Genomic DNA, 16944 nt, shown 5'->3' with positions numbered 1-16944 from the left:
GTTTTCTCAGCCAGTGTGCGCGCTCGTCGAGTGTGATGTGTTCATGTTCGGCTGTGGCCGCTGACGCCATGCTTGTTACTATGGTTAGTAAGCGAGCATTTCTAAGTTCATACAGCCCATAGGACTACTATCCCTACCTCTTATAGCTGTCTAGAGGTTTGCTATCGCATTTCGGGTGAAAGTGCGACATTTTCAGGCGAAGCTTCTATTGGCTCACTCGCATCGGCGTTGATGTTGCCGTTCAAAGAACATAAGCCGCCCGAAAATAAAAATTACTTGTAGGTAATTTTACTTTGTAGATATTTACATATAGATATTTCACAAAGAAGACATCAAACAGAAAGGCGTCCAGTACAGAAAACATCTTAATTTTAATCCGACAAGAACTGATATACATGAACCTGCGTGAACTGGGCAGCGTCATGCGTAGTTTCGGTAGGATACGCATGTACAGATTATGAGGTTTACGAGAAGCAATCTCATTGTGGGGACATGTCCCCGATGTGATTGCATCCAACAGCAATACAATCAGGGAGCAACTGCAGTCTGATACTTAGCATCACTTCATTTGACACTTCAATAAACCTGTGTATATTCAGAATCAGAATCACAGCTTATGAAACGTTCCGTCATGTTACAGTTATTTAGTACACAAAAGGAGGTCCTATAGTCGAAGACTGTGTTGAGACCTCCTGTAGAAAAGCATCTATGACAGTTCACAACTCAAAGCAGCAGAAGCACAAAATCATCATCAGCCTACTTTATGTTTACTCAAGGGCGAATGATTTTGCCATCAATCTCCAATTACGCTTGTGTTGCGCTAGTTGACTCCGACTTTAGCCTGCAAATTTCCTAATTTCACGACCCCACCTAATTATCAGAAGTGCTAGACTGCACTTCCCTACCGTAGGCACACATTGCCATTATTCTAGAGGTCCACCGGTTATCTGCCCTACGAATTATATGATCTGTCCAGTTCCATTGTATTCTCTTATTCACAACTGCAATATCGGCTATCTAAGTTTGCTCGCTGATTCACACCGCTCTCTTGATGTCTCATAACATTACACCTAACATGTTTCATTCCATCGCTCTTTGTGCCTTCACTGACTATTTCTCGGGCGTATTTGTTAACCTCCAAGTTTCTGTCACATATATTAGTAGAGGAAGAATGCAATGATTGCTCGCAATCATTTGCAAAGACAGTGATAGGCTCCCAGTCAGGATTTGGGAATGCCTGTCGTTTGCACTCCAACCCATTTTTGTTAAGTTTCGTTCTCATGATCAAGGTGCTCTATGAGCAACTGACCTAGGTAAACTTACTCCTGCGCAGACGCTAGAGGTTGACTGGCAATGACGAGTTCTTTCTTTCCTTGCCAGGCTTCTGAAGATTACCTTTATATTCCGCGAATTTGTCTTCAACCCCACTCATTACCCCACTCAGCGGCTACGGCGGAACGGCTGCGATCATGCCGCTGACCAAGAAATTTGTTTTCGTTGTGCAGGTTTTTCTGCTGACGATCACCGGTACAACAACTTCATGAGACGTACTCGAGGACACTTCTAGATCAACACAAATCCCGACAGATGGCCGCAATCAAGATCATCACTCAAGCAAGTCACCTTGGACACACTCCTCTAAGATATACGCATGTCCGTGACGTCATGAGCAACGTACAGTATAAAATAGTGGCCCCAGGAGTTCTTCACCAATGGTCACGGCGAAATGGCTGCGACCATGCCGCTCACCAAGAAATTAGTTCATGTTATGCAGGTCAGTTGTTCCTTCTCTAAAGTCAGGTGCGGAGATGAGCTTTTATTACTCGTTTTGCTGTGCCCAGGCGTTTGTGTGATTATTGCACATGGCTGCTACGTAGTTCTTACAATTTGATATGTGGTGACGTTGAATCCAACCCGGGACCCACTTCAGCTGAAAAGCTTCAAAATGTTCTGAGTGGGCAGACCGATATCCGCGCTGTTGTTACTGAGATGAAAACGAAGTTTAGCGAGTGTGAGCAACTCCTTCGTGATCTCGACTCACGTCTACGATTGCCAGAACAACATAAGAAAGGATCGAGAGAAAGCTATCCAATAATTACAGCGCTGAAATAATCGTCGGTGTCCTTTCAGAATGCGGTAACCTTGCCAAGTGCTTGTCGACCTCGAAGGTCGCAGTCGAAGGTCGAACGTTATTGTTTAGAAAGCGACGCATATTTAAGAAAAATTGTCGGGAATGACGTATTTCAGGGACAATTCACAGTTAAATGCAAATCTATAGCCCGTATTCACAGCCTTGACCGCCATCGAAGTAATTGCCTATTTCCAAAATTACACTGAAAAACAAACTGTCATTTGAAATGCGAGCAACCTTAAAAGAAGAAATATTTTCATCCAACGAAGCACTGCGCGTGCGTAAGCTTCTTTGGGAGAGCTCTAGGCATGGTGGAGGGAATAAGAAGCGCGTATCTCTCATCCATGATAAGTTGAAAATTGATGGTACGCTGTTTGCATGGGACAACGCTAAGAACGAACGTGTAGCTCTATCTAAACAACGGGGCCTCCCACATTGACGTAATGCGCGTGAGGAGACGAAACAATTAGGAATACTAAATTGCAATGCTCGAAGCCTTGTAAACAGAGTAGTAAATTTTGAACTGTTACTACTTGAACATGACCCACATATACCAATAATTACCGAAACCTGGTTACATGATTACATTAGTGATTTGGTTTTATCTCCTCCAAACGGTACGCTTTTCCGTCAAGATAGCCCAACTAGGGGTGCTGGCGTAGCCATATTCTAAAGAAACCCGTTGTCTGCTGTTGTTATGAAACAAATAGGTGGTCCCGAAAGTTTGTTCCTATGGGTTAACTGCTGGGACAATTCTTTCATTGTATGTGCTGCGTATGTACCTCCTCTGGCTTCCGCTGAATACATGTCCAAACTGTGCGATCATATGGCGTTGTTCACTAATAAGCATATACTGGCTGGTGATTTTAATATTCCTTGCATTGAGTGGCTTAACCCCGCTTCCTTCTTTGATGCTCACACTAGCCCGTTAGTTGATATTATGACCATGTGTGATTTGAAACAAACGGTTACAGAGTATTCCAGAGAAGTAGCTGGCGCCTGTTCAACAATTGATTTAATTTTTGTTAGTCGCGACATATCTACATGCACCGTCGATGTGGTTAACGGCATCTCGGATGAAAAGGCGGTGTGTCTTTTTTTTCGGCTAGGAGTTACGGAGTTGCAAAAACCAGAAAAAGACTAATTAAGGATTTTTCTAAAGCTGACGACCACGTCAAAATGCAAAGTTCGCGGGACTTTTGTGCTAACATGATGGGCAGCGTCATGATACTGTGGGATGCTCTAAAAGAGACTTCATTATTGAACTGAGAAGTTCGTTCCTGAAAAACATGTTCGTACCAACAAACATATTGCGTGGATTATCAGAGAAATTATCCTTTTTACGCCGTAGGCTAGAACAAGCTAAAAAAACATAAGAAATCCTTCAGCATAATTACTGATCTAAAAGACAAGCTTGTTACTAAACGTTCCAATGCCAAAGTTAGATATTTCACTAAATCATCGCCTTACTTCTTGAAAAAAGCCCTGATAAATTCTGGTGATATCTAGAAGAGACAAATGCTGTACCCCGTAAAATATTTTTGGATTGTTGTCTCGTGAATGATGCCCCAAACATTGCTGAGCAGTTTAACCATTACTTCTGTTCCGTATTTACTACTTCCGAGCACGAGGCAACGCCTGATAACTCTTTCAGTAATGTCTCCCTATTTTATAACATATGAAGGTGTACTGTGTTATCCTACTTAGCTTAAAAACGAAATCCGCAGCTTGTCCAAATAATATTTCAAACGCATTTTTTCGTGGGCAAGCCGAACAGCTTGCACATATTTTAATACGTTTTCCGCCTATCCTTCGAAAATTCCTTAATTCCTGATGAATGGCGCACGACACGTGTAGTGCCAGGGTTTAACATGGTTTAAAAAAGGCTATCGTCTGAACGTCGGCAACTACAGGCCTATTTCTGTAACTTGAACGGCATGTAAGCTATTAGAACACGTAGTCACGCATTACATATCCTCCATTCTTGAAGAACATTATTATCTGTCGCCTTTCCAGCACGGCTTTAGGAAACAATTATCAACAACACAGCTAGTCCCAACAATTCACGAGTTCACCGCATCGCTTCATACAATCAAATTGATGCCATATTCTTTGATTTTAGAAAGGCGTTCGACCTCTTCGGGCATAGCAAACTCCTTACCACTTGTAGTGATCTAGAATACCAGCAATCTAACCTCTGTGCCGTTTCCAAATGGTGTAAGCATTGGTCCATGAAACTAAGCAGTGATAAATCAATATTCATGCGCATTGCACGCAAATAGTGCCCTTTTAATTGCAGGTATTCTGAATCTTTATAAATACCTAAGCATTTATACCCCTCTGCTGAGGGCTATAAATGTTTAGGTATTACGCTAACAAACCGCTTAACATAGTCAAGTTATATTACTGAAACATGCTCATTCGCTTCTAAAGATCTCGGTTTCTTGAAGCACAAACTAAAGACAGCTCCATATTGTCACGTGGTAATGACGTTAAAGAACACAGTAGCAATACTGTGAAATACAAAACTAGCTTTTATTGGGCGAACCTGTGCCGACAAACACAGGTTACGCTTTAACCACAACGATAGCGGCGAGCACAGTCGGCGATCGTCGAAAATCTGATCAGCGGGTCAAGGGCGTCGGCTTTTATACAGCAGTCGTCAAATGTTCCAGAATAACCGCTGGGGCCCGCGTGTCTTCCACAAAGTTCTACACCATTGGCATCGCGCATACATGCAATCAGATTACACAAGTTGCGGGGAAAGACAGCGAATGGAACCATCGATAACATTCCAGAAACTTCCTTCACAAGGAGGCGCGTCCCGCGCTGTGCGATAACATTTGTTAGGTGGTGAGAAGTGGAAACCCGATAAAGATAAAGAAGTACACGTGTCATTACCCCCTCTTAAAAAGCATCGTCCCGATGCTACAAATATAAGAGACCGAAACACAAAAGGACACTTATTAAACAAAAGTGACAAAACAACGAAAATAAACAGTCCAAAGGTCAGTTACGCGAAGTCCCAAAGCTCATTGACGCTGGTAGTAGGGCTTCAGCCGCCCAACGTGGACTATTTCTGGTCGTGAGCGGCGCCGCTGTGAATGCGAAATGCCGTCTGGCTCGGCCTCATAGTCCAGTGCGCCAATACGTCGGATGATCTTGTAGGGTCCGAAATAGCGACGCAAAAGCTTCTCGCTCAGTCCTCGTCGGCGTATCGGTGTCCAAACCCAAACACGGTCGCCGGGCTGGTACTCGACGAAGCGTCGTCGGAGGTTGTAGTGTCGGCTGTGGGTACGCTGCGAGTTCTTGATCCGTAGGCGGGCGAGCTGTCGGGCTTCCTCGGCGCGCTAGAGATAGGTCGCGGCGTCAACATTCTCTTCGTCGGTGACGTGCGGCAGAATGGCGTCGAGCATCGTCGTCGGCTTCCTGCCATAAACCAGCTTAAACAGCGTGATCTGTGTTGTTTCTTGCACCGCCGTGTTGTAAGCAAAGGTTACGTACCGCAGGATCGCGTCCCATGTCTTGTGCTCGACGTCGACGTGCATTGCTAGCATGTCGGCGAGAGTCTTGTTCAGGCGCTCCGTGAGACCATTCGTCTGCGGGTGGTAGGCAGTTGCCCTCCTGTGGCTTGTATGGCTGTACTGCAGAATGGCTTGGGTGAGCTCTGCGGTAAACGCCGTCCCTCTGTCGGTGATGAGGACTTCTGGGGCACCGTGACGCAGCAGAATGTTCTGGAGGAAAAATTTCGCCACCTTGGCTGTGCTGCCTTTCGGTAGAGCTTTAGTTTCAGCGAAGTAGGTGAGATAGTCGGTCACCACGATGATCAACTTATTTCCGGATGCTGACGCTGGAAACGGTTCCAACAAATCCATCCCGATCGGCTGAAATGGTCGGCAAGGAGGTTTGATCGGCTGTAGTAATCCTGCTGGCCTTGTCGGTGGTGTCTTGCGTCGCTGACAGTCTCGGCATGTCTTGTCGTAACGGGCGACGTCGGCGGTCAGACGCGGCCAGTAATACCTTTCCTGTATCCTCGACAGCGTTCGGGAGAATCCGAGGTGCCCAGTGGTTGGATCGTCATGTAGGGCGTACAGTACTTCTGGACGCAGCGCTGACGGAACAAAAAGAAGGAAGCTGGCGCGGACTGGTGAGAAGTTCTTCTTCACGAGCAGGTTGTTGTGTAATATGAACGAAGGAAATCCGCGCTTAAATGCCCTAGGTACTACGTCGGTGTTCGCTTGGAAATACTCGACGAGGCCTTTCAGCTCCGGGTCTGCTCGTTGCTGTTTAGTGAAATCTTCTGCGCTTGTTATTCAGAGGAAGGCGTCGTCATCCTCGTCGTCTTCCGACGGGGGATCGATGGGGGTGTGGGATAGGCAGCCGGCATATGAGTGCTTTCGTTCGGACTTGTAGATTACCGTGACGTCATATTCTTGCAGTCTGAGGCTCCACCTCGCCAGCCGTCCTGAAGGGTCCTTTAAATTAGCTAGTCAACACAACGCGTGATGGTCACTGACGACTTTGAATGGCCTGCCATATAGGTAAGGGCGGAATTTTGCTGTAGCCCATATGATGGCGAGGCATTCCTTATCAGTCGTAGAATAATTGCCTTCGGCTTTTGACAGAGACCGGCTAGCATAGGATATCAGACGGTCATGTCCGTCTTTCTACTGGACTAGGACGGCAACGAGGCCTAGGCTAGGGCTTTGTCCTAGGCCTAGGACAAAGCGCCTGTAGTAGGCACACATGCCAAGGAATCTACGCCCTGCCTTCTTGTCGATGGGCTGCGGGAACTTTGCGATGGCAGCTGTTTTCTGCGGGTCAGGGCGTACTCCGGATTTGCTGATGACGTCGCCTAGGAACAGAAGCTCATCGTAAGCGAAGCGGCACTTTTCTGGCTTGAGAGCGAGCCCTGATGATTTGATGACCTCTAGTACAGTCGCAAGCCACCTAAGGTGATCGTCGAAATTTCCGGCGAAGAGGACGACGTCATCCAAGTAAACAAGACAGGTCTGCCACTTCAATCCTGCTAACACCGTTTCCATTGCACCCTGGGACTCTGCAGGCGCCGAGCACAGTGGGAATGACATGACCTTGAACTCGTAGAGGCCGTCTGGCGTGAAGAAGGCACTCTTTTCGCGATCGTTCTCGTCGACTTATATTTCCCTGTAGCCAGACTTGAGGTCCATCGACGAGAAGTATTTAGCGTTGCAGAGCCGATGCAATGCATCGTCTATCCGTGGAAGGGGATATACGTCTTCTTGATCTTGTCCCATCGACAATAATCGACGCAGAAACGTAGGGGAATACGGTAGCGCGATTAAAAGACGGGACAAAAGAAGACACATAGGGACACACACAGCGTCGTGTGTCCCTATGTGTCTTCTTTTGTCCCGTCTTTTAATCGCGCGACCGTACTCCCATTGAAGATGCATAACTAACAAGCCGAGATTGCAACCCTCGAGAAACGTAAGGTGCCGTCCTTTTTCTTCACCAGGACAACAGGAGATGCCCACGGGCTTTTCCACGGTGGGATGATGTCGTCGCGGAGCATTTCGTCGACTTGTTGCCTAATACCTTCACGTTCTGGCGTCGAAACTCGGTAAGGGCTCTGGCGGAGTAGTTGCGCACTCTTCGGTTATTAGGCGGTGCTTTGCAACTGGTGTTTGTCGATTCCTCGATGACGTCGAAAAGCAGTCGTTGTATCGTCGGAGAAGACTTCTGAGCTATTGTTGCTTGCTCATGGGGAGGCTTGGGTTTACGTCGAAGTCTGGTTCGGGAGCTATGGTCGTCGGGGTAGATGCGGCAGAACTGGAGGGAACAAACGCATTACTGGTTTCCAGAATTTCCTCGATGTACGCCATCGTAGTGCCCTGTTTGACGTGTTTTAACACCTGGCTGAAATTGGTCAGCAACACTTTAGCTTTTTCTTCGTGCAGTCGAGCGATCCCTCTTGCGACGCCAATTTTATGGTCTAGCAGTAGACGTAGCTCACCCTCGATGACGCCTTCTACGTTGGCAGGTGTTTTGGTGCAGACGGAAATGACAATGCTGGAGCGAGGCGCGATGCTTCCTTGACTTTCGAGCACGCTTAAGGCATGGTGCCTGCGAGAGCTCTCCGGCGGTATCGCTCGATCTTCCGACAGCGTTATCGACTTCGACTTCAGGTCGATGATTGAGCCGTGTTGGTTCAGGAAGTCCCTGCCGAGAGTGACGTCTCGTGAACACTGTTGGAGGATAACAAAGGTAGCAGTGTAAGTCCAGTCATGAACGGTAATTGTTGCCGTGCAGATCCCAGTCGATGTAATCAGGTATCCTCCAGTGGTCCGAATTTGAAGGCCCGCCCATGCAGTCTTAACCTGCTTCAACTGGGTGGCGATGTGTCCACCCATGAAGGAGTAATCGGCCCCTGTGTCGACTAAGGCGGTAGCTGCGTTGCTGTCGAGAAGCACGTCGGGTTCGGCGGTTATTTATCTTGCGTTACAGTTAGGTCTTGGCGTCGGATCACGGCTGTGTTATGTTGACCTGTGGCTGGTATGGGACGTCATCAGGTCGTCTTTCGTCGTCGTATTCTTTCCTTCCACACTTCGTCGCTACGGTGCCGTGTCGTTATTTCGTCGGCGGCGGAGGATATTCGTCAGTTTGACGAACAGCAACCGCACCTCCATCGGTTGCTGCATTTAGCTTTCCGGATATGGGCTCGCTGACCGGACCCGGGCTGGACCAGTGTATAGACGGTGCTGCGGCGACAGGTAGCGACCTGGTGACGGCGAACGGGACGGTCGTCAAGGGCTGCACTGAGTAGCGGCGAGGTAGCCAGCAATGTCACGAGGGCGTTCACCTTCTCTCGGGTGCTGTGCGTTGACGGCGAAGCCTCGCAATCCCAGGTGGCGGTACGGGCATCGGCGGTACACGGGCGGCCGGTGGTCGGGGGCGCGCCAAATGTCCGTCTTCCTCGCGTAGGTGCACTGGGTGACGGGTGGCCGTGCTGGCGGCGGCGGCGGCGGACGATGGAATTGCGGCGTTACAGGGCCCTGGCCAGGTCGCGGAGGGGGACCTTGACGGCGTGCGACGGCGGCGTAGGTCATCGCTTCTGCGTGGGGATGCGGTAATTGAGGTTGCACCTCATGAACTCCCTGCGATTGCTGAACCTCACCTTTCACGATGTCAGCGATCGAAGCTACTTGAGCCTGCGAGGAAGGCAAGACATTGCACAGTCCTTCGCGCACAGTGGCCCTGATGGTCTCTTGGAGATCAACGGGGCCCAGCGCTTGGATGGCGCACTGAGGCGTAAGCACTTGGCGGTTACATTGCCTAGAGCGCATTTCTAAAGTTTTCTCAATCGTTGTAGCCTCTGTCAGGAACTCAGCTACGGTCTTCGGTGGGTTTCGGATTAGTCCGGCGAAAAGTTTTTGCTTTACGCCTCGCATCAAGAAACGTACTTTTTTCTATTCGGACATTTCCGGGTCGGCGTGCCGGAAAGAACGGGTCATCTCTTCTGCGAAGATGGCGACAGATCATTGGGTAGTTGGGCTCGGGTTTCTCGCAGAGCTTCGGCCCTTTCTTTTCGGACAACGCTCGTGAACGTCCTCAGGAAGTCACTGCGGAACAGGTCCCATGTTGCAAGGGTGGACTCCCGGTTCTCGAAGCAAGTCCTCGCGGCATCTTCCAAGGAGAAGTAGACATGTCGTAGCTTATGCTCATAAGTCCAATTGTTAAAGGTCGAGATCCTTTCGAAGGTTTCGAGCCAGGTTTCCGGATCCTCCGACGTACTTCCACGGAGGGTAAGGGGCTCTTGGGGTTGTTGAAGTACGACGGGTGACACTGGGGCTGCCATTGTGCTTGTCTTGGCCACAATTTTTTTGGTCTTCTCAGGTAGAAGTCCGTGGTTCGGGGGCAGCTGTTGTAGACGACGGCTTGTTCGATGGTCCGGGACTACTTTGGTGCTCTCTTTGCGGTCCGGGCTTGGATCACGGCTTTGTCGGGGCATCCGGTACATGGACGAAAAGCACCTCCACCAAATTTGACGTGGTAGTGACGTCAAAGAACGCATTAGCAATACTGTTAAAGACAAAACTAGCTTTTATTGGGTGAAACTGTGCCCACAAAGAGAGGCTACACTTAAAGCACAACGATAGCGGCGAACACAGTCGGCGATCGTCGAAAATCTGATCAGCGGGTCAAGCGCGTCGGCTTTTATAGATCGGTCGTCGAATGTTCAGAGTAACCACTTGGAGCCGCGTGTCTTCCTCAAAGTTCTACATCATTCGCGTCGCGTATACATGCAATCAGATTACACAAGTTGCTGGGAAAGACAGCCGATGGAACTATCGATAACATTTCAGAAACTTCCTTTACATGCAGGTGCGTTCCGCGCTGTGTGATAACATATGTTAGGTGGTGTGAAGTGGTAAACCGATAAAGATAACCCGATAACACGTATCAATATGAAGTAACACTGCTGGCCTAGAATGCATCTATAAAATCTAAATTAGATTACGCTACTGTCGTTTGGGATCCATATCTCATGAAAGATATTAGAAAACTTGAGATGGTCCACCGAAAAGCGGTCCGTTTATTATTCATTGCTGACCAGACAAATGACTCGCCATCAACGCTCACGGCTAGTAATAACACCCCTGTTTTACAACACCGAAGAGCAATGGCTAGGCTGAAATTTCTCCACTCACTATAATTTCGTAAATTTAACATTAAACCTGAAATTTATTTATCACACCGAATTTCTTGGCAAACTAGACACACACATGATCATACTCTTGAACCTTACTTCGCGCGCAAATTCTTTCGTGTTTTTTTTTTGCTCGGGCCATAAAATAATAGAATGCCTCTCCCTTACAATTCAAGCCGTGACGCATTGGGCATAACGGGTCGCAAGGTTCTCAAGCGTATCTCTTCCGTCTATAATGAAATTTAGTCTCATTGTATTGTTTCCTGCTGCTTTTCCCCGGGAAATGTCTTGAAAAGCCCTTAGAACTTCAACGCTATTCATAAAAGGAGCCCCTCTATCCTGTTCGTCTCTACTTACATTGTTCTTTCGTTACCCAGGTAAAGAAAGAACAAATGTCAGTCAAGGTTGAACAGCACACTTCAACGTTGAATCTACCTCAAGCCATACGTTCGAGCAAGGTTATACGCATAACTGTCACAAGCATATCTATACACTTAGACTGTGTGAAAGGCACCCTGGTTGCTTAGTGCTTTTGGCGTTGCACTGCTAAGCGCAAGTTGGATGAAATGGTGGCTTGGGATTAAATGGGATTAAATGGTGGCTGATAGGGATGAGATAGTTGAAGTGGCTGAGGAGCTCTATAGAGATCACGGCTTGTCGGGGCGTCCAGTACATGGACTTCCGCCATATGTGACGTGGTAGTGACGTTAAAGAACACAGTAGCAATACTGTGAAAGACAAACTAGCTTTTATTGGGTGAACCTGTGCCCACAAAGACAGGCTACACTTAAAGCACAACGATAGCGGCGAACACAGTCGGCGATCGTCGAAAATTTGATCAGCGGGTCAAGCGCGTCGGCTTTTATAGATTGGTCGTCGAATGTTCAGAGTAACCGCTTGGACCCGCGTGTCTTCCTAAAAATTGTACATCATTCGCGTCGCGCATACATGCAATCAGATTACACAAGTTGCGGGGAAAGACAGCGGATGGAACTATCGATAACATTTCAGAAACTTCCTTTACATGCATGTGCGTTCCGCGCTGTGTGATAACATATGTTAGGTGGTGTGAAGTGGTAAACCGATAAAGATAACCCGATAACACGTACAGTACAGTACAGTACGAGTAGCAGCCACGACGATAATGTGAGAAAGAATACTCTAGATGAATTTGAAATCCCACAAGTAACGCCGGAAGAAGTAAAGAACGCCTTGGGAGCTATGCAAAGGGAGAAGGAAGCTGGGGAGGATCAGGTAACAGCATATTTGTTGAAGAATGGTGGGAACATTGTTCTAGAAAGCCTGGCCACCCTATATACGCAATGCCTCATGGCCTCGAGCTTACTGGACTCTTGGAAGAACGCTAACATAATCCTAATCCATAAGAAAGGGGATACCAAAGACTTGAAAAATTATAGACAGATCAGCTTACTGTCCGTTGCCTACAAAGTAATGGCAAACAGAATCAGGAACACCTTAGACTTCTGTCAACCAAGGACCAGGCAGGATTCCGTAAAGGCTACTCAACAATAGACCATATTCACACTATCATTCAGGTGATAGAGAAATGTGCGGAATATAACCAACCCTTATATATAGCTTTCTTTGATTATGAAAAAGCGTTCGATTCAGTCGAAACATCAGCAGTCATGGAGGCATAACGGAATCAGGGTGTAGACGAGCCATATGTAAAAATACTGAAAGATATCTATAATGGCTCCACAGCCACCGTAGTCCTCCTTAAAGAAAGCAACAAAATCCCAATAAAGAAAGGCGTCAGACAGGGAGATACGATGTCTCCAATGCTATTCACAGCTTGTTTTACAGGAGGTATTCAGAGACATGGAGTGGGAAGAATTGGGGATAAAAGTTGACGCAGAATACTTTAGTACCTTGCGATTCGCTGATGCTATTGCCTTGCTTAGTAACACAGGAGACCAATTGCAATGCATGCTCACTGACTTGGAGAGGCAAAGCAAAAGGGTGGGCCTAGAAATTAATCTGCAGAAAACTAAACTAATGTTTCAAAGTCTCGGAAGAGAACAGCAGTTTACGATAGGTAGCGAGGAACTGGAAGTCGTAAGGGAATACATCTACTTAGGGCAGGTAGTGACGGCGGATCCTGATCATGAGACGGCAGTAATCAGAAGAATAAGAATGGGATGAAGTGCGTTTGGCAGGCATTCTCAGATCATGAACAGCAGGTTGCCATTTTCCCTCAAAAGAAAAGTGTATAATAGCTGTGTCTTACCAGTACTCACCTACGGGGCAGAAACCTGGAGGCTTACGAAAAGGGTTCTACTCAAATTGAGGACGACGCAACGAGCTATGGAAAGAAGAATGATGGGTGTAACGTTAAGGGATAAGAAAAGAGCAGATTGGGTGAGGGAACAAACGCGGGTTAATGACATCTTAGTTGAAATCAAGAAAAAGAAATAGGCATGGGCAGCACATGTAATGAGGAGGGAAGATAACCGATGGTCATTAATGGTTACGGACTGGATTCCAAGGGAAGGGCAGTGTAGCAGGGATCGGCAGAAAGTTAGGTGGGCGAATGAGATTAAGAGGTTTGCAGGGACAACATGGCCACAATTAGTACATGACCGGGGTAGTTGGAGAAGTATGGAAGAGGCCTTCGCCCTGCAGTGGGCGTAACCAGGCTGATGATGATGATGATGAAATGGCGGCTGCAGCGGCTGCAATTAGACGTTGGCGAAACTGAAAAAAAAAAACACCCGTGTACCGTGCCTTGGCTGCACGTTATTAAACCCCTGGTTGTCGGCATGCTTTTCAGATGGTAAAGTTGGCGCGTAAAATTGTAGAATACAATTTAATTTTCAAGTTGTGTCAAAGTGGCACATATATATCTTGCTGACGTCTTAATAGTAACAATATAGTAACATTGCATGTCCGCGTTAGGCTGGAATAGGTCACCAATGTTGACGTTGATATGATACCAGGCTACTGTAGCATTTCGCATGTTCTTCCTTATGCATTGTGCAGTTATGAGATATTTTCATCTTCAATTGATTATTTCTTTATCATGCATGAGGTATGTAGCTGCATAGTGGTTATGCAGCAATTAATATTTTTCTGGCGGACATCATATTCAGTAGTGCTTAGTGCACTTCTCCAGAAATAGGACCTGCTACAAGTCATGTAAAAGCAATGGCCTAAGCATTCACATCGAGAAAATGTTAATAGTTGCAGCAGTTCGCCTAAAGTAGGCACAGTTGTGCATAAAAGTAATAAATTTGAGGACACCAAATACACAAGACGGCGTCACTGTTTTCATACCACGTGTCCCCAAAAGTGTAAAATCTTTCAGGAGTTCCCATTGCGAATGGGTGCCCCTCCCCCCACACATAATACCAGCTGCATAAAAATGACGAACACACCCACGTTTCACAGTGGATTCATAGTAATCTATGATAATGTATCACATATAATGATAATGAATATCTTCTTTCGCAAGCAGGATAGCCGAAAGTGGACGTGGAGGAGCCCGAATGGCGAGAATAGAAATGAAATAGACCTTATACGCTGCGTTAACCCTGGCATCGTACAGTTAACAAAATGTAGGTGGGAACATTGGCCTTGTTTTTACCGGGCAGTGGAGTCTCAAAATCGCTTATGTTCGGCCTCGTTCATGTGTTATTTAGGTATCTACGTTTCTTTCGCCAAAACACAAAGCACAATGTGACAGCATCCCAAACGCTAACAAACTTTTATTTATCGGAAACCGTTAAAGGCACACACGTGTCCGCACATATCGCTCTGTGGGGAAATAATGCGCTCACAAGCTCTCGCGGAATTCCAGTGCGCCGGCAAGAAACGTTGCGGGCATATTTGCGCAACGTGATGCTGAGGACAGAAGTGCTGCTATTCAATGGCATGATTACTGCTGAGATTCACCTGCGAAATCGGGACATGAGCATGACATGCATAATTACAAAGCAAGTTGCGGAACTTATTCATTACCTAATACGGAACGGCAATTTTCCAAGCATATACGCCTGCTTAAGCAATGTACGACAGAACTGCGCCATTGGTCGCATATTACAGCGAAGCTGTTAGATTCTGTTGTTCGGGATTTTTCGGTCTGTGCTCACCCGAAAATAAACGGCAACAGAAAATGAGTGCTTTGTCAGTTCCCACTTAACAAAGTTATGATTTCTCGTATATTCGAATTACAATACGATCCTATTATAAATGAAGCTTAGAGCGACAGACAGCTGAGCTAGTTGGTAAGGATTCATTAAACAGGTGAGTCGTGCAGACAGGACACAAGAGTAGAGAAGTGGACAACACGTTTGGCGTTCGTACTGTCCACTTCTCTACTCTTGTGTCCTGTCTGCACGCCTCATGTCTTTTTTGCACAGTGGATACTGTTATGTCTGTAGGTTGTGTGAAAGTCGCGATTTGGAAAATGTTGTGACAACTTTTTTTTACACGTTCATTGAGTTCAATAAGGCACTTGTGCCAGGCGGAGGGCCTACAAGAATCAGGATGTATGCTGCAATTCCACAAACGAGCGTGCGCGCGTGACGAACGTGTGCACACGAAGTATTTGTCGTTGAAATGTGGGTGCCTGGACGTTACAGCGGTCGCACAGCCTGTGCTGCGACCGTAATTGACATTGCCGCTAACGCTGTCTAGAAACGGTACGGCTATAACGGCCACTTACACACACCTCAAACGGCAGTGCGAAATGTGCCTGCCTCGTCTTTCAATTGCTGCGTAACAGATCTAGGTATCCCCTATGAGGCACTTGCGCTTGGCGGCGGGCTTAGAATAATCAGGACATATGTTGGACTTGCTCACACGTGCGCCCTTCACGTGCGTCGCTTGTGGTGGTGGCGCTTGTCTAACGTCGAGAACAGCTTAGCTGTGTTTCGACTTTCACGCGCTGGAAAGGAGGCGGTCTTTTTTTACTTTGTTGTTTTAGTTTCTTACTTACTTTTTACGTTATTCGTGCACGTTGTGCGTTATTCGGTATACGTTATCACTTTGTACGTTATTGCATTGATAAATCAGCCTCTCCACTGTCTGCCTGGGAGATCGGAGGCTTATGAAGTGGAAGAAATTTTGGATTTTTTCAAGTTCTCCCTATTTCATCTTCTGTATTTCGTGGTGAAAATAAAGCAGGGTGATAATGATGAAAAATGTCATCCTGATGACATTATCGACGGTTTTGTATTCTTCCCGTGCGTGTGTCTTAATTCAGGCTATAAACCTTGCAAACCACCCTCTGAGCACTTTGCATCTATGTTCATACATGAGTGGTAAAGGTGGCAGCTGCTAGATGAAGTCCAAGTAAACAAGGCGCCAGGCGTATTTGCCATTATATTGCTACGCGCAGCACATGGTGTCCAACCTGTTGTCCTGTCTCGCCTGGTGGTCCCTGGGATCCGGCGTCTCCTTGTTGTCCTTTGGCACCTGGTGCTCCAATCGCGCCCTTAGCACCAGCCACGCCAGGAGCACCCTGCAAATATGCATTTCAATGTTGTTATTATTTGGCTTGTACACGTGAAGAGACGATTATTAGCTGCCTGTTATATATGTTATGAATCGTGTCACTCCCCGCAATCACTTTCTTGTAATCCGGGTTCGCCGATGTTAACCAGCTCATGCCAGTGAACGTCGCCGTAATAGCGAAGTGCCTTACTAAGTGGTAATTAGTGGGAGATAAGCCCTATGATTTACTGAGACAACAGTGTAGATTTTGCAAGAAGCAGCACGGACTTAGAAGTACTTAGAACAAACGAGCGGTAAAGAGCCAAAAGAAAAAAACGGAAAAATTAGTGATAAAAATTTCATGCAGATTCTACGCACTCTGGAATCGAAGCAATGCGAAGCATTGCAGCGATTCCCAGAGTATGCAATTGCAAAGCCTCGCCAGATGGGCCACCGTGTTCGTGTAGACGACCATAGTTTTGGGTGATGAAAACAACAAGACGCCGTCAACGGCGACCACATGATGGTGACAACATGATGAGTAATCTTTTCATGCACTGGCGAAGAAAATATACACGTAAAACTCTTGCTGGGGCTAGTTGGTTCATGCTTGAATTAGTAAAGGCAAGGCGCAGAAGACCAGGACTCAAGAAGAACACAAACGCCG

At 46.9% G+C, this 16944-nt stretch overlaps 1 protein-coding gene across 2 annotated transcripts in view; it reads right to left on the bottom strand.

Annotated features, from left to right (window-relative positions):
• Positions 1-16944, bottom strand: part of LOC142583430 (uncharacterized) — a 1100669-nt gene that overhangs the window by 220634 nt on the left and 863091 nt on the right. For both annotated transcript variants that reach the window (XM_075693897.1, XM_075693898.1), the window contains one exon: positions 16198-16305. In XM_075693897.1, the coding sequence (XP_075550012.1) occupies positions 16198-16305 (108 nt within the window). The remainder of the gene's footprint in view (positions 1-16197; positions 16306-16944) is intronic.

Source organism: Dermacentor variabilis, chromosome 5, assembly GCF_050947875.1.
Source record: "Dermacentor variabilis isolate Ectoservices chromosome 5, ASM5094787v1, whole genome shotgun sequence".
NCBI lineage: Eukaryota > Metazoa > Arthropoda > Arachnida > Ixodida > Ixodidae > Dermacentor > Dermacentor variabilis.
Note: the sequence above shows the minus strand (reverse complement) of the source record. Positions and strands in the feature narration are given on the sequence as shown.